Source organism: Lampetra fluviatilis, chromosome 38 (genome assembly GCF_964198595.1).
Source record: "Lampetra fluviatilis chromosome 38, kcLamFluv1.1, whole genome shotgun sequence".
Taxonomy (NCBI): domain Eukaryota; kingdom Metazoa; phylum Chordata; class Hyperoartia; order Petromyzontiformes; family Petromyzontidae; genus Lampetra; species Lampetra fluviatilis.
The window spans coordinates 1,401,404-1,423,780 of record NC_136312.1 but is presented as its reverse complement, the minus strand read 5'-3'; the positions used below and the strand labels follow the sequence as shown (position 1 = coordinate 1,423,780).

Sequence of the window (22,377 nt, the reverse complement as noted above, 5' to 3'; positions counted from 1 at the left end):
TTGACTGCTGTGCCAAGCTAGGTGCAGGAGGAAGTCACGGGACAGACCCAGCAGGTGCCATGGGTTGACTGCTGTGCCAGGCTAGGTACAGGAGGAGGTCAAGGGACAGAACCAGCAGGTGCCATGGGTTGACTGCTGTGCCAGGCTAGGTGCAGGAGGAGGTCACGGGCAGACCCAGCAGGTGCCATGGGTTGACTGCTAGTGCCAGGCTAGGTGCAGGAGGAGGTCACGGGACAGACCCAGCAGTTGCCATGGGTTGACTGCTGTGCCAGGCTAGGTACAAAAGGAGGTCAATGGACAGACCCTGCAGGTGCCATGGGTTGACTGCTGTGCCAGGCTAGGTGCAGGAGGAGGTCACGGGACAGACTCAGCAGGTGCCATGGGTTGACTGCTGTACCAGGCTAGGTGCAGGAGGAGGTCACGGAACAGACCCAGCAGGTGCCATGGGTTGACTGCTGTGGTGAGTCTGTGGGTCTGTATGTGAATCTATGGGTCTCTGTTTGGTGAGTCTATGGGTCTCTGTGTGAGACTATGGGTTTGCTTGTGAGTTTGTGGAGCTCTGTGATGAATCTATGTATTTGTGTGGTGAGTCTATGGGTCTCTGTGTGGTGAGTCTATGGGTCTCTGTGTGGTGAGTCTATGGGTCTCTGCATCAGTACCATCACCACATCACACACATCTCCATCAGTGCCATCACCACATCACCACGCACGTATCCATCAGTGCCATCACCAAACCCCACGACACGTATCTCAATCAGCGCTTTCACATACATCACACCACCACGTGGAGGCTGAGGACAGGCTGCTGATAATAACCTTTAATAGAACGGGTTCCAGGTGGCAGGTAACGGCGATTCCGCTACGCACACAGGAGGTACAGCTCTGGACGATCCCTGCATCTGCCCGTCTGTCCGTCCGCACGTCTCTATGCTGGCCTCGGTGTCTGTCTGGTCCGTCTGTCTGTCTGGTCCGTCTATCTGTCTGGTCCACCTGTCTGTCTGCCTGCACGCGCCCGTGTGTCTATTCTGTCTCTCTTGTCTGCTGTGTGACAGGGGAGTGAGTGCCACTGGTGCTGCGCTACGAACCCTGGCTACCCGAGTTCGATTCCCGCTCATGGCCATTGATACCCGCGGTGGTTATCTGAACCCCGCTAACTGGGCCTCCCTTCTAGTTTGACTCAAATGAGTACCTGGAGCAATGGGTGTAAACATCGCCACTGAGGTGGCAAAGGGGGCCGGGCGTGGTGTTTCATGTGCCGTGCCGGCCTTCATAGGTGCTCGCTAACAGCACTTGCCCCAACGGTATGTTAAGGCTACACGGGGGACCTTTATCTGTTGGCCTCTGCCAGTATGTCCACGTCGCTAATTTTCTATCTTGCCGTGTCTGTCCGTCTGTCTGCCTTGTCTGTCTGCCTTGTCTGTGTCTTGTCTGTCTGCCTTGTCTGTGCATTGTCTGTCTGTCTGCCTTGTCTGTCTGTCTGCCTGTCCGTCCAGCAGTCGGTCGGTTGGTGGGACGGTGGGCTCGCGCTCAGATGGCAGGGTATAGGCTCAGGCCGGTTACGCAACGCATGCACAGCGAGTGCCCGCCGCTCGTGCTGCTGCTTCTGCTGCTAGTGCCGATGCACTGCTGACGCTGCTCGTTCTATCCGTTCTTCCGGTGATCTTCCAGCACCGCTGGTGCCCACGACTGCTGGATGCTGCGAGTGATCCTGCCGTCTGTGCTTCGGCTGCTCGTGCTTCCGGTGTCATTGGCTGCTTGCTAGCTCACCAGCTAGTGCTGGTGATGGTAAGGGTGTTAATGTTACTGCTGGTGCTACACCGTTGGTGCTACAGCTGTTAGTACTCCTGGTGCTAATGCTGATGGTGATACTGATTTTAGTGTTGCTGGTGCTACTGCTGCTACTGCTGGTGCTACTTCTGGTGCTGGTGCTACTGCTGGTGCTACTGCTGCTACTGCTGGTGCTGGTGCTACTGCTGCTACTGCTGCTACTACTGCTGGTGTTGTTGCTGCGCTAGCACAAGCGCCGCGCTGGCGCTGTCGTGGTCGATCACTTGCGGTAGTTGCCCAGGTGCAGGGCGGCGCGTCCGCTAACGCAGCTAAAGGCAGTGGCCGGCACCTCCCAGGGGCGCAGCGCATTGCCAAAGAGGCTGATGGAGGTGTAAAGCGCCTTCTTGGGGTTGAACACTGGCGGGCAGAACGAGTCGTTGAAGACGGACGCGATCTTGTTGTCGTGCAGGAAGATCACCTGGGGGTGCGAGGTGGGGGTGGTGGGGTTGGGGAGTGAGAGAGGAGGAGGTGAAGCCAGTGGCCCGGGCCGGATGACTTCGTGGGCGCTGGCAAACGATATGGTGCCACCACCACCTTCGCTGTGTCGGTGGTGGTGCTGGTCGTGTAGCGGTTAACGCACCACGCTATAATCCCGGCGACCCAGGTTCAAATCCCGCTCACGGCCAACACCAGTTACGACTGTCTGAACCGTTTCTGGTCCTCTCCTAGGTCGACTCCACCTCAAATGAGTACCTGGTGCAGTGTGTAAACATCGCCACTAGGTAGACAAAGGCGGCCAGGCGTAGTGTTGGCCACCCACCCCCTCGTGTGCCGTGCCGGCCTTCATAAGTGCTCGCTAACTGCACTTGCCCCAACAGTCTGTTAAGGCTAAAGAGGGGTTATTTTTCTTCAATAGTGCCGGTGGTGGTGCTGTTGATGCTGGTGGTGATGGTGGTCACCTGCAGGCGCTTGAGTGCGGGGAAGCCCAGTGGCACGCTGCTGAGCTCGTTGTGGTCGAGGTGGAGCTCCCGCAGTGAGGAGAGATCCAGAGCCCCGGCCTCCACCGACTTCACCGCATTGTCACTCAGGCCCAACCTGGGGAACACCGCCACCACCACCGTCACAGCACCGTCACACCATCGTTACACCACCGTCACACTACTATCACAGCACCGTCACATCACAATCACAGCACCGTCACAGCACCGTCACACTACGATCACAGTACCGTCACACTACTATCACAGCACCGTCACAGCACCGTCACACTACGATCACAGTACCGTCACACTACTATCACAGCACCGTCACACCACCGTCACACCACCATCAGGGTCTTTCACCTGGTGAGTTTGGTCAGGCCCTTGAGGTCGTCCTTCCTCACTGTATTGATGGCGTTGGAGTCCAGGTAGAGCTCCTGCAGCTGCGGTGGAAGTCCTAGACATGGTGACATGGTGAAACACAGTGAGACACGGGGACACGGTGAGACACGGGGACATGGTGAGACACAGTGAAGCAATGAGACACAGGGACACGGCGAGGCACGGGGACACGGTAAGATATGGTGAGACACGGTGACACGGTCAGATACGGAGACAGGGTGAGATATGGTGAGACACGGGGACACAGTGAGACACGGTGAGACACAGGGACACGGTGAGACACAGGGACACGTTGAGACACGGTGAGACGCGGGGACACGGTCAGATACGAGGACAGGGTGAGACACGGAGACAGGGTGAGTCACGGTGCGACACGGGGACATGGTGCGACACGGTGCGGCACGGTGACATGGTGAGACACGGTGAGACACAGGGACACGGTGAGACACGGGGACATGTTGAGACACAGTAGTTGACATGGTTGTGGTGGTAATGGTGGTGATGGTGATTCTGGTGGAGGTGGTAATGGTTATTGTGCTGGTGGCGGAAATGGTTGTTGTGGTGGTTATTGTTGTGTTTGTTGTGGTGTTTATGGTTGTGATAGTTGTGGTTGTTGTTATTGTGGTGGCGGGGCACTGTACCCTGTGGCACGGCCGTGAGATTGCACTCGCTGGCCCGCAGATAAGCCAGGCTGCGCAGGCCCGAAAGGCCCCCACTCGCCATGCCCGAGTCGCCCAGAGGGTTCCCGCTCACGACTACACAACACGCACACACAAAACACGCACACACAAAACACACACAATGTACACAGTATACAATATACACCCTATATACCACACACACACACAATATACACTACATATTAACAATATACACACTCACGACTACGCAACATGCACACAATATGCACACAACGCATACAAAATATACACGGCACGAATGCACAATACACAATATATACACAATATACACATAAACAATACACACACTACATACACACAAATACACAACAACAAAACAACCCCAATTTGCCACTAAATGGCAGTGATGTCACTACGGCGCCTGTGCCAGGCCATTTGCACTTTAAGGCCATGTGAAGTGTCGAACGCTAGCTGGCAGACGGTCACGGCACTGATCCAGGAGCCATGGGTTGACTGACTGAGATGACTGGCAGATGGACCACCTATGCTCCCCACTATGCCAACTGCGTTTTAGTCACCTAGCGCTCCGCTTGTTGTTGTGAGCGACTGCAGGTCGACGGCCTCCAACCGTCCAGCAGCATCCTTCACGAGCCTCCTCCACAGAAGCCAATCTTGACACCACTAGTACCAGTCATTGGCAAGTTTACTGAGCTCCATATTCTCTCGTACCACATCATTCCATATCTTCTCCAGCCCGTACCGCGCTCATTTAGCCCCCTCTATCCAGCCAAACTAAATCTGTTTTGGCATGAGGTGGCTGGGTACACGGGCTACATGACCCAGACAACGCAGCCTTGCCTGCCGGAGGAGCTCACTGATGGGACCGTGTCCAGATCTTTCAAGGATTTGTGAGCTTCTCATAAAACCCAAACTGGTTAACCTGAATATTTTAAACAAGCGCAGATGTTCCATTAGAGAGGTCCACCTTTCATAAGAAAAGAGAAGGGGGGCATGACTGTGGCCGAGAAGACGCACAACTTTTCGCGTGGAGTCACATACCAGGTAGCTTCCACACAGAGTTGTTGTATTATATGTCTTTTCCAAAAAATTATATTAAGTGATTCTGCATATATTTTTTTTTATCAGGATGTACCTGCCTCTTGGCTCGCCACACGGGCCTGCTTGGGAGGTTATTAAAAATATAAACCCGGTGCAAGGGGGGCTCATGATTTCAAGAGAAAAATGCCATAAAACAACAGCCAGGAGGGGTGGTTGGGCATTGCGAACTGGATGGGGTTTTAAAATACAACAGTAAGTTTGAAGCTTAGCTATTTTTCAACCTCAGGATATCAAAATAACTTGAGAATAAGAAGCACGGATCCCTGGTGATACAGACGGGGAACAAAGATCAATAACACCCTCAGGATACCTTTGGTAACAACTATGGTATACCACAAATCTTGGTTAAGCATAAACCAAATAATAATTATGAAAGTATTAGACCTAGGGTCATTCAGAAGAGATACAATGCGAAATTGTTTAAATCACACACTACCAATATAATATGTATTCCATCGGATCAGAGCCTCACCAACCGCTTTTGTCTTCCAGCAGCTAACACAGCACATGTTAGCAGTAAATCATGTATGCAGGGGGGCGCCTCCCCTTAATATATCAAATACCATGCAAGGATTCCAAACTGTGACGTGAGTGCTGTAAATACTGCAAAACGTACTGAGTCACTTGCTGAGTTAAAACTGCAGAAAGTCATACGGTACCAATCTATAAGAGGTGTAAAAGAAGAATTGTATTCTCTTAAGTATTTCGTGAAGAGTAAACGGAAAACATGACCACAGCGCCACTCTTTGAGAGACTGCAAGTCTGAGGCGAATTTTTTTTAACACCTCCAACCGTGAGGGAAGAGGGGGGGGGGGGAAACGCAGCTCAGAACGTGAATGGAAACGTGGCGATAATAAAGACAGCTGGACAAAAAGGCCAAAAGGACCGCCCCCGCTTCCAGATTAATAATTGTGGAAAGTTGTAAAGCCAGTCAAACACTCTGAGGGGCAACTCAGCAAGAACACGTAACACGCAAATCAGTTCTGCGAGTGGCAGACTCCGGGAATTGCCCCTGTGACAGGCACATTGACGGAGAGCTCTGCATCGGCAGAAGCCACCGCATCACCGAGAGATTTTCTTTTAATTATTTTTTTCTCGTCATTGAGAGAGACTGGAGCCAAGGCTGGTACTCGCAGTATTACAATACGTGGGCAAGAGTGCTGTAACATTACTATTCCCGATGGCAAGGTCGCGGTGTTCGGTCAACACTTATGATCATAGAGTGATAATCATTCTGATTGTGCTCCGATCAAAGTCAAGCCTTCGAGGGAAAACTGGTACAACCACTATTTCGTGAGAGTGCTCCTTTAAATCGCAACCCACAGGCGAAGGATAGTTGAGGGGCAGATAAAGAGACTGAAACGGAACGATATACTTTGATCTATAGCGTGTCCTCTGAGCAGCACGAGTCGTGTAGACAACTGGGAGAGGGGGGCGACTGGCGCCGCTTCTCCAAACCGTCTCAGTCTACAAGGATCAACCGTGCATGGTTTAAAGGGGGGTGATGATCGGCATCAGCGGACGAGCTACAAGCGGTGTCTGACAATGGAATCATCACGCACATCGACGCAGACGGAGCCGGACCCATCATCATCCTGCCAGCACGAGCACCGCCGATGGCTTAAGCATCGTGCCGACTCAACAACCACCCCAGCAGTGGACAGAACCTGTCAGCGCAGCCAAGAGAGGGAGTGTTGGTGCAGGCGAGAGCGCCGTGTGTATGACACGCCCACACACCGACTCATCGCCCCCAGCTGGGAACCGAGGTGTTTTTTTGGTACAAGGAACGTCTCTCCTCGGAGACAACACACCCACACACATGACATGCATATCGGGACTAATAAGATTGTTCCAAAAGTTATCTTTGTGTTTCGAAAGGGTGGCCATCCCAAGGTGGTGCGTTAACTATTAGCAGATCGTGAAAAGCATTGCTCGGTCCATTGAGTTGCATGAATACGGTCGTTTAGAAGTATTTTAGTCATTCGTTTTCGTTACTTGCATATCTTTTCCAATGAATTAATTGATGACACACTAAATATTTATAAGCATCGATGTTACGAATCAACACACTCACATGAATACTATTGAGTTGAGATTTTCTTTTGATCACAGAATCTTGCCCGTGAATTCATTGAAGCCATTAGCCAAATGATAAGCATCTGGTAGGCAAACAGGCACACTGCCGCACACTATTGTTCCATGACATTTCATTAATTGCATATTCTTACCAAGAAACCCATTGAGGACACACTAGATGTCGTATATGGTCGCGCTCCTCTGACAGGTAGCCTATTGTTCTCAGTGAAGCCCCATTAGGCAATTGAGAAGCATCTGTTAGCTAAACATACACTTGCACATATACTATTCTTAATTACATAATCTTACCAATGAATTAATTGATGTATACTTTTGCATTACGGCACATGTTTCTTTATCACTGTTCGTATGAATATTGTCATTATTTTTTAAGGACTGTTCCTACCGCCGTGCATGGTCGCTCTACTCTGAGAAATTAGCCCATTGTTCTGTTGCTGAGTTTTAACAAACGTAACCATTGAGGGTTAATTGTACGGATCAATGAGTAGGACATCTCCAGGAGTACTGTGTTGACAATTCCGAGCATAAGTGTTCGCATATTAGAGTGTTTTTAGATATTAAAGTTGCTTAACACAGAAGAGTCAGAGTGGTTCCTTCCTAAGTTCATGCAAAATATTAATTATAAGAACTATATCCTGCGGTGAGATCTGAATTCTGAGGCCTGACATAAACACACTAAAACATAATCAGTGAAAGTTAAAGCGAGAATCATTGTATTATCACGATTGGAAACACACCCCGAGACAACAAAACCGAGCCTAATGATCATAATCACATACATTAGCATATTTGAATAAATTACATATATGTATACGTATTATCACGATTGTTAATACACCCCGAGACAACGAAGACAATCCTGATTAGCAAAATTGCATAAATTCGAATAAATTACATGTTACTTTCATTTTATTTTCATTATTTTTCAAGACAATATATACAACCTTGATTTGAAGCTTTCGTGACAGCAGGAATCCATATTCTGGTCATAAGAAAACTCTCTACTCTCTCCACAATGGGGAGTGATGGGGTGGAGTGTTTGATGTTACAAAATACCCAGGCAGGTGCTTAGTTTTGGAGGGGCTGATGGTAAGGCCCCATCTCTTAAGTAGCAAACTCCAGGTAAAGCAACAGCGCCTCCACTTCCTTCTCTGAGTGCACAGCAATCACCAGATCATCAGCATATATAATATATAGTTGACCAATAGGGAGCCATCCCTTGACTGCACCCATGCATCGATCAGCCTCCCATTGTATCTGTACTAGATGGAAATTCCTCTGCTTACAGCAATGGAAAGCTTCTCAAGCTATATGGTCGAAAAATATATTAAATAATGTAGAACATCCCTGTCGAACCCGAAGGCGAACAGGAAATGGCGCCGACTCCTGGTCATGTAGCAGATAATCTTGCTTGGACGAGGCATGCATCTATGATGTTGTGTGGATGCGATGCCGGAACAGTGTGTTGGTAATTAAAAGCCCATGCGCTGCACAAACGTCTAGCAACCTCCTATCGTTGTAATTGAGCTGATCTGGCCCATGCCTTCCAATAAATTCAGCCCAGATGTCAGCGTCATGACCCACTCGGGCATTAAAGTCACCGAACAAGATGAATCTTTCCCGAGGGATCACTTTAGCTAGCACCTGTGACAGGATGCCATAGGAAACATCTGACTCATCGGCCTTACCTGTGTAATGTGAGGTTACACCTGGATGATAAATGGGTTACACCTGGATGATTAATTGGTTACACCTGGATGATAATGATTGACTCTGCCGGCCTCAGCCCACAACCAATGGGGAGTCGAGCCAGGGGCGTGGCCCTGATGTAATGGGAAGGTTACACCTGGAAGAGGATGATTGGCTCTGCTGGCTTCAGCCCGCAACCAATGGGGAGTCGAGTTAGGGGCGTGGCCCTGGGGCCGTAGAGTGGGCTCTGGAATGTTCCATGGATGTGGCTGAGGATTGGCTGCGAGGCATCACGTGGACCAGGGATTAAAAGGGGTGGAGACGGACAGCACGTGGTAAGAGCTTGGAGGAACGAAGATGGATGCCACGCTGGTGCGGAGATCCGGAGCCTGCCACGTGGTGGGCTGCGGCAGTCTCTCTCTCCCTCTCTCTCCCTCTCACGCTGTCTGCCAACAGCGTGAAGGAGCCATAGAGCAGAGGAACGAGTATAGTGAGAGCTGTGAAAGAAACTTAATAAAAAATACTGAATTCCAGACGTCTCAACGACCTTTATTACATTGGAGTCAGAAGTAAATTTTGAGACTGTTTGGACCATCATCCAAGATGTCCAAGCACCTCAAAAAAAGGAACCCACCGGACCCGCCGTCGGAAGAGGACGACGATGCGGACGAGGACGAGCTGCTGGGCGCAACGGGACCGCTGCTGCCGACTGCTGCTCTCCCCGACGCCACGCAAAAACGACAGGCCGGCGCGGAGGCGTCTTCAGCTACGGACGAAGGGTGGCGACGAGTGGCGGAACAGTCTCTCTGTGTGGTGATGCTTAATCTCGTGATGGTGGTGGCGTTGTCTGCCACCCTGGGTGGGCCTCGTGGGACGCATCCGAGTGCGGACGACCTTGACCTCCCAACGGGGGGCTGCGTCCGCCATTACACCTGCTGCGGAGGAGGAGGCCGCCATCTTGGGCGGGGCCGCTGCCATGCTGCCGGCGGCCGCCATCTTCGCGGAGCTGCGTGCTGCGCGGGTGGTGGGAACGGGCACGCCATAGGACTCCGACAGTGGCCGCAGCCATCGCCTTCCTCATATTAAAGAATTAGTCGCCAGAGGCGACTGGAGCGCATTTACGTGGAGATTCGAATCCGCCTTCCGATCGGTGCGGTGGACGGAGTCCGAGGCACTGGAGGCTCTACCTACGCTGTTGGACGATGTGTCCTTGGCCGTTTCCGCTCCATCCTGGCGAGTAGGAAGAAGACGCTAAAGGACGCCTTCGCTGAAATGGCGGAATTTTACGAGCCACCATTGGTTGCTCATAGAAAATGTATGCAGTGACGTCGAGGGCCGGAAGAAACACCTTTGGCGTACCGTGGTGCGCTATTAGCGCTCGCTATGGCCGCCTATCCCGAGTCCTCTGCCGATCTCGTGGACCCTCTCATTCTTGCAAGAATGATTTAACTATCGCAGGAGTTAAACATCTCACTGCCGGTGTGCAGCCACGAGCCGCTGACGTCTCGTTGGGTGGCGCGATGTTTAGATGCCAAATACAATTTGCGACGTTGGGACCAGATGGCGACTTGGACGGGGGACCCCAAAAAGGATGGTGAACCGCTGGGATGGGCTCCACGTCGCGTCGTGCACATCCCGGACGAGTCTAGCGATGACGAGTTGGTGGCTGCTGCTCCTCGCTGGACCCCGCAACGCCAGCGGGACACGCAGCGCGACGGGGCCGGGCGGTCACGAGCGGGGGCCGAGGCGACCGACCGTCGGGCTGCCACCACTTGTTTCAAGTGTGGCCGACTGGGCCACTTCGCCTGCAATTGTCGGCGCCGGTTCTGACCTCTACAGCTCCCGTCGGGCCTTCTTCCATCTCCTCCACCGGACGCGGATCGACATCATTCTCGGGCAAGTCGGCACGCGTCGGGCACCCGGCAGGTCCAAACACCTCACGCATCGACTTGCACCCCTGTAGGTTTATCTGATGTTAATTGTTGGCATGCTGATTCGGTACCGCACACGGTTATGCAGGAAAAAATTGGCTCGAAGGGTGATTGCAGCCGCATTGGGATCCTCCACGGTGCCGGGCACGATTCAAGGGGTAGACGTGCGTGTTTTGGTGGATACCGGTGCGTTGGCGACCATCATTTCGGATGTGATTTTTCATCTAGTATCCATCCCTGCATCGCGGGTCCAACCGGCTAATGACGCATGCATTGCCGCTATAGGGGGTGGCATGGGTATCATAGGACGGGTGGATATCCACATTGACATTGGGAATGTTGCCGCATCCGGTTCGGTTCTTATTTCGCGATCACTGGCGGTTCCATGTTTGTTGGGTACCGATTTTCTTCGTCGGATGCCTGTCAAAATCCTTCTGGATCAGGGTTGTTTAGAGATGCCTGGGGGCGTTAAGATGTCCTTCTTGCCGTCCCTGTGGGGCCGGCCGCCTCCAGGGAACGCCGTTCACGTGCTGGCCGATGTCACTGTGGAGATACCCCCGGGTACACAGATGCTCATCCCGCTGCGCTACCGGAAGCGGTTGGAGGCCGCGGATGGGGCGGCGGGTGTGTTACTGTCCCCGTCGAACTCCGTGGCTAAGGCCTTTTCCCTTGTCGCGGCTCAGACTATCGTTCGGGCTGGGCAGGCCCCATTCTTACAAGTGTTGAATGGGGGCCCGGAACGAGTGGTCGTTCCGGCGGGTGCGGTATTGGCCCATGCCACTACCGACTTTACTAGCCTTGATGGGGACCAACCTAGAGTAATGGCTGCCGGCGTGTCTTGGGCCACTCATTCGGATGATCGATGGATCGCCGAATTGTTCCGTGAGAATACGTCTTTGTTATCCACGCAGCAGAACGCATTGCGTTCACTATTGTCAAAATACGCAGACGTCTTCAGTAAAGATGACTGATTTGGGCCACACCTCGCTCTTGTCACACCATATTGACACCGGTGCGGCAGGACCAATACATATGCACCCGCACCGCATGAGCCCTGCGGAAAGGGAGCATGTGCGTGGCGCGGTGGACAACATGTTGGCGGCCGACATTATTTCGCCGTCCAACAGTCCTTGGGGCGCACCAGTGGTGTTGGTTAAAAAGGATGGCGGATTGAGGTTTTGTGTTGACTTTCGCCAGTTGAATAAAATATCCGTGGCAGACGCGTACCCCCTGCCATGGAAGGACGATTCGTTGGACGCCTTGTCAGGGGCCATTTTCTTTTCTACTCTCGACCTCTCATCGGGGTTTTGGCAACTCCCCCTCGATGATGCGTCGAAGCCGAAAACGGTGTTTCACACGCTGCAGGGCTTGTTTTAATTTGACCGCCTGCCCATGAGCTTGAATGCCGCGCCGGCGACATTCCAGCGCCTGATGGAGTTGGTGCTGGCGGGGCTACAGTGGGAGACGTGCCTCATATATTTGGACGACGTTATTGTATTCAGTCGGACCTTCAAAGAACACCCTCAACGGCTGGAGGCTGTCTTTCAAAGAATGCGATCGGCCGACCTCAAATTTAAACCAAAAAAATGCCATTTGTTGCAACGTTCTGTCCGCTACCTCGGACACATCGTCAGCTCTAGTGGTGTGTCCACTGACCATCAAAATACGTCGTGTGTTCGTGATTGGCCGACGCCCACTTCTGTGGGTGACGTGCAATGGTTCATAGTTCTTTGCATCCTATTATCGCCGGTTTGTTAAGAATTTCGCGACGTTGGCAAAACCTCTGCAATGTCCTGATGGGAAAGAATCAGATTCAAATGGGGTCCGGAAGAGGAACTGGCTATCCAGTCTCTCCGGGATTGCTTGGCCACCGCGCCGACACTCTACTACCCCGATTTTTCCCAACCGTTCATCCTGGACACGGATTCTAGTGACACCGGCATCGGTGTTGTTTTGTCGCAACGGAAGGACGGTGTTGAACGAGTTGTGGCATATGGCAGCAGGGTTTTGTCTCCCACCGAAACGCGCTATTGCGTCACTCGTCGGGAGTTGCTGGCGATCGTCCATTTTGTTCGCCAGTACTGGCCGTACCTATATGGTAGAAAATTCCTCGTGCGCACTGACCACGCTGCCTTGCAATACGCGCTAAAATTGGAACAATCGTCCGGACAATTGGCTCGATGGTTGGAATTGTTGCAGGAATTTTCTTTTGATATCACATACCGTAAAGGTACCTGTCACGGCAATGCAGACGCTCTTTCCAGATTGCCCTTGAACCCTCCCTGCGTCTGTTTGACGGGTACACATTGCTGCGCAGCGACGCCCACCCCTCCCTGTCCAGTTATGGGTGCGATGCCAATAGATGATGGCCGGTGTACGCCCGTTGGGGCCGATGGCACGTTGCATTTGCCGCACTTGGTGTGGCTGCATGAACAAAGGGCGAATGCCTCGTTGGCTCCACTGCGGGATCTGGTCGGAAAGCCGAGATCTCACTTGTCGGGGGGAAAATCGCAGTTATATACTGACTGGGAAGGGTTGCTGATGTGCACGGACGGGTTGTCGGACTGTTCACGCCTTGTTGTGCCATCGTCCCTTTGCCATGATCTTATCTGCGCGCTGCACTCCGACAAGCTGATGCATCTCGGCGTGCAGAAGACATTGCTCACGATGCAGCAAGATTTATTTTGGCCGGGTATGACGGCGGATATCACCAGAACTATCTGGGCATGCCAAGATTGTGCAAAGAGGAAACCGCCACGTCAAAATTATGTTCCACCCTTGCAATCGATCGAGGTATCTCGTATTAATGAGCTGGTTGCTCTAGATATCCTCGGCCCGTTTCCCCCATCAGCAAGGGGTAATAAGTATCTCTTGGTCGGGGTCGAATATTTTTCTCGTTGGCCTATGGCCTGGCCTTTACCCGACCAATCGGCTTCGTCCATCACCGAGGCTTTCTTGAATGGATACGTGATGGATAAGGGGGCTCCTGAGAAATTACTCACGGATCAAGGACGTATCTTCTCCTCTAAATTGCTCCGGGACGTATGCACTGCTTTGGGTACGAAGAAAATCCGCACTTCCCCTTACCACCCGCAGACGGATGGAATGGTGGAACTAATTTAACCGTACCCTTTCGGCCATGCTTTGTCACACGGTGAGCAAAAAGCAGACCGACTAGGACTTGCACATACCTGGCGTTCTGTCGGCGTACCGCATGGTCCTGCACGCGTCCACGGGGTATTCGCCATTTTTTCTTATGTATGGGCGGGAAAACGTGCCTCCGATTGTGCAACTCAGTACAGCGGGAAAGGAACCCTCCCCTTCCTTGCCTGATCACGTCCATGACTCGCTTCGGCATGTTACGGAGGCGCGGGAAGCCGTCAGGAGTGCAACGGCCCGTACACAGGCACGGAACGAGAGATACGCGCGTCGATCGCGACGTGACATGCCTTGGACGGTGGGCGACGCGGTGTGGCTCCATTGCCCTCAGGTGCCTGTAGGCACGTCCCCTAAACTGCACAGGCCTTGGCGAGGGCCTGTGAGACTAATAGAAGTCCAGACTCCCCAAAGTGTTCACATCCAGTACGGGCTGCGTCGTTAGTATGTCCACTCATCGCGTCTGAAACCTTATTTCAAACCACGCACTGGCCCTTCATCCCCACTTGCCGACCTGCCGGGGTCTGATGTGCCTGACGTGCCACTTGCCTCGCCATTTAATCCCCAGCGGGGACGTGTTCTACCCCCCGCAGACACACAGGCCTTGAAGAGCGTCGAGGCCCCTGACGAGCAGCCTCCGACGAGGCCCGTTCCATCCACGGAGGACGCCGAACCCGCTCCTCCTCCGTTGCCCCCTCCTACTGAACAATTGGCGAGATGACCACGCTCCATGGGGGGAGAGGGACCGGCGTCGCGCACGCAATCAAAGTCGCTCCCATTTCGTTAACACCGTTGCCATGTTTTACCTGTAACCCCTTCTGTTATACCGCGCTACAGTTGGCGCCCTAATGTTGTATTGCTCCTACATCGCACTGCGCGTTGTTCGGCGCCCTACTAATCTTACCTCGTTACGCGTCATTGGTGCCCTAAATATTAGTCGCAGGGGTTGGCCCATCGCCCTTTTCCCAGCTGAGACGGCTCACTTTTTCACGGGGGGGGGGGGGGGGGTGATGAATGGGTTACACCTGGATGATAATGATTGACTGCCGGCCTCAACCCACAACCAATGGGGAGTCGAGCCAGGGGCGTGGCCCTGATGTAATGCGAAGGTTACACCTGTAAGAGGATGATTGGCTCTCCTGGCTTCAGCCCGCAACCAATGGGGAGTCGAGTTAGGGGCGTGGCCCTGGGGCCGTAGAGTGGGCTCTGGAAGGTTCCAGGGATGTTGCTGAGGATTGGCTGCGAGGCATCACGTGGGCCAGGGATTAAAGGGGGCGGAGACGGACAGCACGTGGTCAGAGCTTGGAGGAACGAAGGTGGAAGCCACGCTGGTGTGGAGGTCCGGAGCCTGCCACGTGGCGGGCCGCGGCAGTTTCTCTCTCTCCCTCTCTCTCTCTCCCTTTCATGCTGTCTGCCAACAGCATGAAGGAGCCATAGAGCAGAGGAACGAGTATTGTGAGAGCTGTGAAAGAAACTTAATAAAGAATACTGAATTCCAGACGTTGTCTCAACGACCTTTGTTACACCTGCATGACTCCACTGAGGTTAATCTTTTGTGGGGGATTAGAGATTCTCACACCTCACCGCCACGGTCCCACAAAAAGATGAACCACTCCCTGTTGTTTGGCAGTTTCCTGCATCCAGTGGCAGACTGTCCACCCCTCATAGTGACTGGAGCCAGAACCTGACCTCCTGTATACCAGAGGTCCAGGCGGGACCAGTCCAGCTCTCGACATAGGAGTGGCAGCCTCTTCTTCGCGAGTATTCCAATATTTCACGTGACCACTCTGTGGCTTTTTGCCCTTACTGGAGGAACCCCGAGGGTGCAGGTTTAATCCCTTGGCTCCGCCAAATAGGTTTTGGCCAGGAGACGTCGTAAATGCCTGTTTCCCTGGAGTTTCCGGCATTAGCCTAGTTTTACCTTTTATTAATGTTATGTTTTTATACACTACACACACAACACACAATATAGACAGCATATAGATAAACAATATAGACAGCATATAGATAAACAATATACACGTTTAGTGACATATAATGGGTCACTACGGTGCCGAGCACCAGTTACTGATAGAGAGGGGAACTGGGAGTGGAGTAGCCCTCACTACCAGAAGGGTACACTATGTCATGGAAAGGGGTTCCTAGGGGGCATGGGGTATCTGAGGATGTAGCAGCCCGGTTGGCTGGCAAGGGCACATGACAGGACAGGGTAAGGATGTGGGCCAAAGGTGACAGAAGGGACACGTGGCGTATGGCCCAGAATCTTCTGGTAAGTTCCAGAAGGGGGCGTGGCCGAGGGCGGAGTCAGACCACGCTGGGGGGCATAAAAGGGAGGTCCCGGGGGGGACCCATTGGGGCTGTCTGCTGGAATGGAGCCCACCGTGCTACGGCTTCTCCTCGGTCACCGGTCTTCATACTCAGCATCATGGGTCAGGCATTGTGCCGACTGACCTGACCCGTTTATATAGTTACCCCGTGGTGGTTACCGGTTATGTATTTATCCCGTTGTGGTTGCTGATTATGCAGTTACCCCGTTGTGGTCATAGAATAAACGTCTTGCCTCCTGAATTAGTGTGTATCTCAAGTGAACCCACTACATACGTAATGTACACAACACATACATACCATATACTGTACATAATTTAGATGCAACTACACGATATATACACGGTGGCTCAGTGTGTGGTCTTGTGTGCTCACAGCTTCCACGTTGGGGGTGATTATAAAACACCCCCAACGTTTGCACTCCCACAGATTGGCCTGTGAAAGCAGATATCACAGATCTACCTCTGACATCCCTTCTAAGTGACCCCTACTCCACACACAGAGGAGGGGGCAGTTATGCATTGTTCAGCTCGGGATAATTTCTGTCATTTCCTTCCTGAGCCCCCCAAACTCAACCCCTTTAGCTCCCCACTATCCCCCCCCTGTGCCTCGCAAACACAACCCCTTAGCCCCCCACTACCCCCCCCTGTACCTCCCAAACACAACCACTCAGCCCCCCACTATCCCCCCTGTGCCTCCCAAACACAACCACTTAGCCCTCCACTATCCCCCCTGACCCACTGTGCCCCCCCGACCCCCCTCCCCTCACTGAAGCAGATGAGGCTGGAGAGCCCCGCGAGTGCGTTGGCTCCGACCGCTGCGATGCGGTTCTCGTGCAGGCGCAGCTCGAGCAGCGTGGGGGGCAGCGCCGGGGGCACCACGGCCAGGCGGTTGCGCGACAAGTGGAGGCGCTCGAGGCTTGCCAGCGGCGCCAGCGCGCCCGCTGATACCGACTCGATATTGTTACCCGCCAGGATCAGCACCTGGTGAAGTTGAAGGGGGGGCGTAAGTGGGTGGGGCATGAGGTTGGGTGAGAGGGGAGGGTAGGTCAGAGTCGGGGTAGGTGAGAGGTGGGTGAGAGGGGAGGGTAGGTGAGAATGGAGAGTAGTTTAGAGGTTTGGGTAGGTGAGAGGGGAGGTGAAAGGTGTGGGCAGGTGAGAGGTTTGGGCAGGTGAGAGGGGAGCGGAGGTGACAAGTGGGTGACAGGTGTGGGTAGGGCACCACGCTATCCACCCTCCACCCCCGCATTGTCCACCCTGCTAGCCACCACGTGGTGGCTAGGATATGTTAACAACCTCGCCTGGTATGCAGGAGGCCGCGGTTTCGATCCCGACCCTGACGCCTGCTGTAAATTGGGAGTTTCCGTGCCTCTCCCCGTGACCACGTGGATGTTTCTGCTGGTCCACCGTTTTTCCCTTCCACGTTTAGAGTCAACATCACCACGCGTTTAGCGTCTTTGGCTGCTGCCATAAATGTCCAAATGAGAACAAGCCACTGCGTTGAGCTGTCGTTTGTGTCAGCCAGGTCGCTTCTAAAAGAGAGCTACAAAATTCAGTGGGCCTTACCTGGTGAAATAAAATAAATAGTTTAGTTTAGAGTCGAGAGGGGAGGTGAGATGGCACGCTGCTGCTACCGCTGCTGCTACCGCCTTTACTGCTACTGCTGCTGCTACTACTGCTGCTGCTACTACTACTGCTGCTACTACGACCGCTACTACTGCTGCTGCTACTGCTGCTACTGCTGCCGGTACTACCGCTGCTGCTACTACTATTGCTACTCCTGCTGCTACTACTGCTGCTGCTACTACTACTGCTGCTGCTACTGCTGCTGCTACTGCTGCCGCTACTACCGCTGCTGCTACTACTACTGCTACTCCTGCTGCTACTACTGCTGCTGCTACTACTGCTCCTGTTGCTCCTACGACTGCTGCTACTACTGCTGCTGCTACTGCTGCTGCTACTACAGCTGCTGCTACTACTGCTGCAGCTACCACTATTACTGCTGCGACTGCTACTACTGCTGCTGCTGTTACTGCTGCTGTTACTGCTGCGACTGCTACTACTGCTGCTGCTGTTACTGCTGCTGCTACTACTGCTGCCACCGCTGCTGCTACTACTTCTACTGTCACTGCTACTGCTACCACTACCACCGCTGCTGCTACTACTGCTACTGTCACTGCTGCTGCTACTACTACCACTGTCACTGCTGCTGCTACTAACCTGGAGGACTTTGAGTCCGTCGAAGTCCCCGTCACGCAACTCGCTGATCTTGTTGTTCTGCAGATCCAGGATAAGCAGATCCGGGGGCAGGTTCGCAGGAACCTTCTTCAGGCCTGGGCATTCACGGGGGCAGTTCAGGGGCAGGGCCATTCACAGAGGCAGAAGCGGTAAACGTCCTGGGTAACCCCATGTTTTGGGCTTCCCCTAGGTCGACTCAGCCTAAAATGAGTATCTACAGTGGTGCGTAATAAAGCCATCAGCACTGGGGAGACAAAGGCGTCCGGGCGTGGTACTGACCACCCACCCCCTCGTGTGCCGTGTCGGCCTTCATAGGCGCTACTCGCTAACAGCACTTGCCCCTACAGTCTATAACAGTCTATAGCAGGCTATATAACAGGCTATATGGGGGATCTTTGTGTCTGCATCTGTCCGTATCTGTTTCTTTCCCTCTCATTGTCTCTCTTCACGTGTCTGTCTCAGCGTTCGTCTCACGTCTCTCTCTCTCTCTGTGGTTCTCCGTGTCTCCTGTCTCAATTTCTCTCTGTCTCTGCCCACCCCCCAACCCCCAAATCTCACCAACCCTCTCCCCAAACTCCCTCCCCCCATCCGCATAATTGCCTCTCTCTTTCATGTTCCTTTTCAAATTAAGACCTTGGCAGGAGACACAGGGAGACACACGGAGACACATGAGGACCAGATGTGTGATCACGATCGTCGCTCTGCCACGCACATGTGGAGTGGAGACGCTGGGAGAGAGAGGCGATGCGGGGGGGAGGAGACACGGGGAGACAGAAGAAGACACTCAGAGGAAACACGAGGAGAGAGAGTGGGCACACGCACTAGACACGGGGAAACAGGCAAGGTGGGGAAACAGGCAATGTGGGGAAACAGGCAAGGTATAGAAGAGAGACAGTGAGACAGGAGGTAACAATTCCATCGGATCTGTCCGATTCAGTGACATGGAAAATATTGACAAAGCCGGCACACCATGTCCAGTCTACCCCTCGCTACGGCTGTGCCTACGAACCATGTGAAGCATCCGAGCTCACTGGTAACGAATACTGTAGAGCCACAAGGATAGAGAGAGAGAGGGAGCACAGAGAGAGAGGAAGGGAGAGAAAGGAGAGGAAGAGATAGGGGGCGGAGAGGAAGAGAGAGGGGGCAGAGAGAGATAGTTCACAGCTGCGTAGGAAACGCTGAGAGAATGAGGCATGTGCCCACTCACCACTCGCTCGCACACTCACCCATTCACTTACTCAACTAATAATCCACCCACTTACTCTTACTCACCCATCTACTCCTCCACCCATTCATCCACCTTGTTACACACTGACCCACTCACTCACCCACGTACTTACCCACAATCTCAAACACTCATCCACCTTCTCACTCACTCACTCACCCACTGACTCACTTTCTCACTCACTGACCCACCCACCCACTCACCCACCTTCTCACCCATCCACTCTCCTACACTTTGACTCACTCACCCACCTTCACGCCCACAAACTAGTCCACCCTCGCACCCATTTACTCACTCACTCACTCCCCCATCCACGCACTTATCCATTTTTTCACCCTCACGCTCACCCACGTACTCACCCACCCTCTCAACCACTCACCCACCTACTCACCCACCCACTAATCCACCCACTTACCCGTTTAGCCCTCTATCCGGCCAAACAAAACCTGTTTGATCTTGATTTGAAGCTTTCGTAACTGCATGAATCCATACTCTTTGGTTCTTTCGGTAAAGTCACGTAGGGACCGGGGTAGCTTTGTTCTGCAAGCTGGAAGCTCCACGTTCTACATCTGAAGAGGCAGCAACACGTGGCCTGGGACATGAGTATGGGTCTGGTCCGTCGTAGCCATAACTCCTGTATGGTAGTGTAGTTAGCTGGGTGGTCACCACCCTAGGCTGAATCTTGTAAAGCGGCAGCTACCCTTTTTGTATATACGTGTTGTGTAATAAATGTGTTGCCTCTGAAGAATAACTTCTGCGTCTCAGTTGGACTCACTACAGATGTGTATATATAGCATTTAATTCCAAGGCGCTTTTTACAGCAATTATACAATTGTACATACCAGTGGCGGCTCCTGCAAAATCTCTCAGGGGGGGCAAATGTCTGGATGATTGATAAGGATAAGGTCCACCCATGCAATGGATAAATTAACAGCTTAAGCATGTAAAGGCAACTTCACTTCTTTAATATTAATGAAAAATAAAGTGACTCTTACAATACATCTTGTTTGTTTCTATACTCACTATTAAAACAAACCACTCAAGTTTCTTTTATTAAAGATTCCACTAGGTGGCGACAAATTATATTGTTGGATGAAACGTGCTTACGTATGATGACGTAAGCACATATGATGACGTAAGCACGTTAGGGCGAGCCCTCCCGGAAGCCATAGAGAATGCATTGCAGCGCCCCCGTTCGAAAAAAAACATCTTTGAATGTAAGTCTATGGGACCACTCGGGGCGATTCTCAGCTGGAGGGAAATCGCCCAAAAAGAGGCGGTACTCCACAGAACGTAGCATGACGCTGATTGGACTATATCCAGAGGCACAGTGACGGCTAGCGTGACTCTGTGGTTGAATGACATTGGTGGTGCGTCGCCCAATCGCCCTAATGAAGAAACCGCCCCTGGTACATACGATGATAATGGTTGAAATAAAGAGTGAGGTTATATTCTTGGTTCTTTCGGTAAAGTCACGACGTGACTTTATCGAAAGAACCAAGAATATTAATCCCTGCAGTCACGAAAGCTTTAAATCAAAATTTTAAGAGTGAGGTTGTTCAAATTGGTGGTGGTGTAGTTATGGTGACAGGAGAACAGGCTGGAGAGGTTAAGGAGGGGTTAGGGTAGTGATACGGTTGGTGATAGGGGTATGGTTGGTGACATGGGTAGTGATAGAGGTACGGGTGGTATTAGGGGTAGGGTTGGTGGTAGGGGTTTGGGTGGTGTTAGGAGTAGGGGAAGGCCTGGTCGTACCTGGGGGTGGGGGCAGCGAGTAACAGGAGGATGGGCTATGAGGCAGAGATGGAGGACCACCAGGTCATCCTTCCAATCCTGCGGAAAACTTCCCGTGGACCAGACGGTTGTAATGAAGTCACATAGGGCAACCTGCACACAAACGCCACCCACCCACTCACACACCCACTCACTCACCCACCCACTCACATACCCTCTTATCCACCCACCTTCTCTCTCACCCACTCACTCAACCACTCACCCACCCCACCGCCCACCCTCTCGCCCACCCCGTCACCCACGCACTCACCCACGCCGGAGCAGTGCATGACCTTGACTTGGCACATGCACCCGAAGGGACACGGGAAGTCGGAGGGGCCTCCATCGGGTTCGTAGATCGGGGGCAGCAACGTGGGCACCACGGCGGGCCGCACGGGGGACTTTGCGGGGGGCTTCACGGGGGGCTTCACGGGGGGCTTCACGGGGGGCTTCGCGGGAATGAGCGCCCCCTCGGCAGAGCCGTCGTCCCCCTGGAAGGCTTCCGCCCCCGAGATGAAGTCGAGGAAGGATCTCTGCGTGAAGGCCTTGGCTTGGCACGGTACGGCCATCATCGCCAGGATCATCAGCAGCATCACCGGCATCGCCACCATCAGCGGCGTCCTCCCCTGTTGCTCGGTGCCCATGGTTGTTGTTGTGGTTATTGGGATTGGTGTATCAACAGCCTAGGGAGAGGCAAGTAAGTGTGGTGAGTTTTAGGTCTGGCGAGTAGCTGTGGTGAGTTTTAGGTCTGGTGAGTAAGTGGTGGTGAGTTTTAGGGTTGGTAAGTGTGGTGAGTTTTAGGTCTGGTAAGTGTTGTCAGTTTTAGGTATGGTGAGTAGGTGTAGTGAGCTTTAGGTCTGTTGAGTAGGTGTGGTAAGTTTTAGATCTAGTGAGTAGGTGTGGTGAGTATGTGTGGTTAGTAGGTGTGGTGAATAGGTGTGATGAGTTTTAGGTCAGGTGAGTAATTGTGGTCAGTTTAGGATTTGGTGAGTAGGTGTGGTCATTTTCATGTCTGGTGAGTAGGTGGTGGTCA

General features: G+C 52.8%; 1 protein-coding gene across 1 annotated transcript; it reads right to left on the bottom strand.

The window, feature by feature from the left end:
- Positions 1-1,978: 1,978 nt before the first annotated feature.
- LOC144945706 (decorin-like) lies at positions 1,979-22,007 on the bottom strand. Its single transcript, XM_078874274.1, has 7 exons — positions 21,616-22,007; positions 18,329-18,441; positions 16,879-17,092; positions 3,793-3,906; positions 3,113-3,206; positions 2,729-2,864; positions 1,979-2,247 (listed from the first exon to the last, which is right to left on the bottom strand). Exons 1-7 carry the CDS (start codon positions 21,986-21,988, stop codon positions 2,050-2,052), a joined length of 1,242 nt encoding a protein of 413 aa, XP_078730400.1. The 5' UTR covers positions 21,989-22,007; the 3' UTR covers positions 1,979-2,049.
- Positions 22,008-22,377: the final 370 nt, after the last annotated feature.

Bases quoted from the DNA above. Each gene is read 5' to 3' on its own strand.
- LOC144945706 (XM_078874274.1), bottom strand. From the start codon at position 21,988: ATGGGCACCGAGCAACAGGGGAGGACGCCGCTGATGGTGGCGATGCCG. The intron at 18,442-21,615 runs GTGAGTGCGTGG...GTGAATGCCCAG, and splicing joins CATGCACTGCTCCGGCGTGG to GCCTGAAGAAGGTTCCTGCG. The intron at 2,865-3,112 runs GTGAAAGACCCT...GGTGTTCCCCAG, and splicing joins GGCCTGACCAAACTCACCAG to GTTGGGCCTGAGTGACAATG.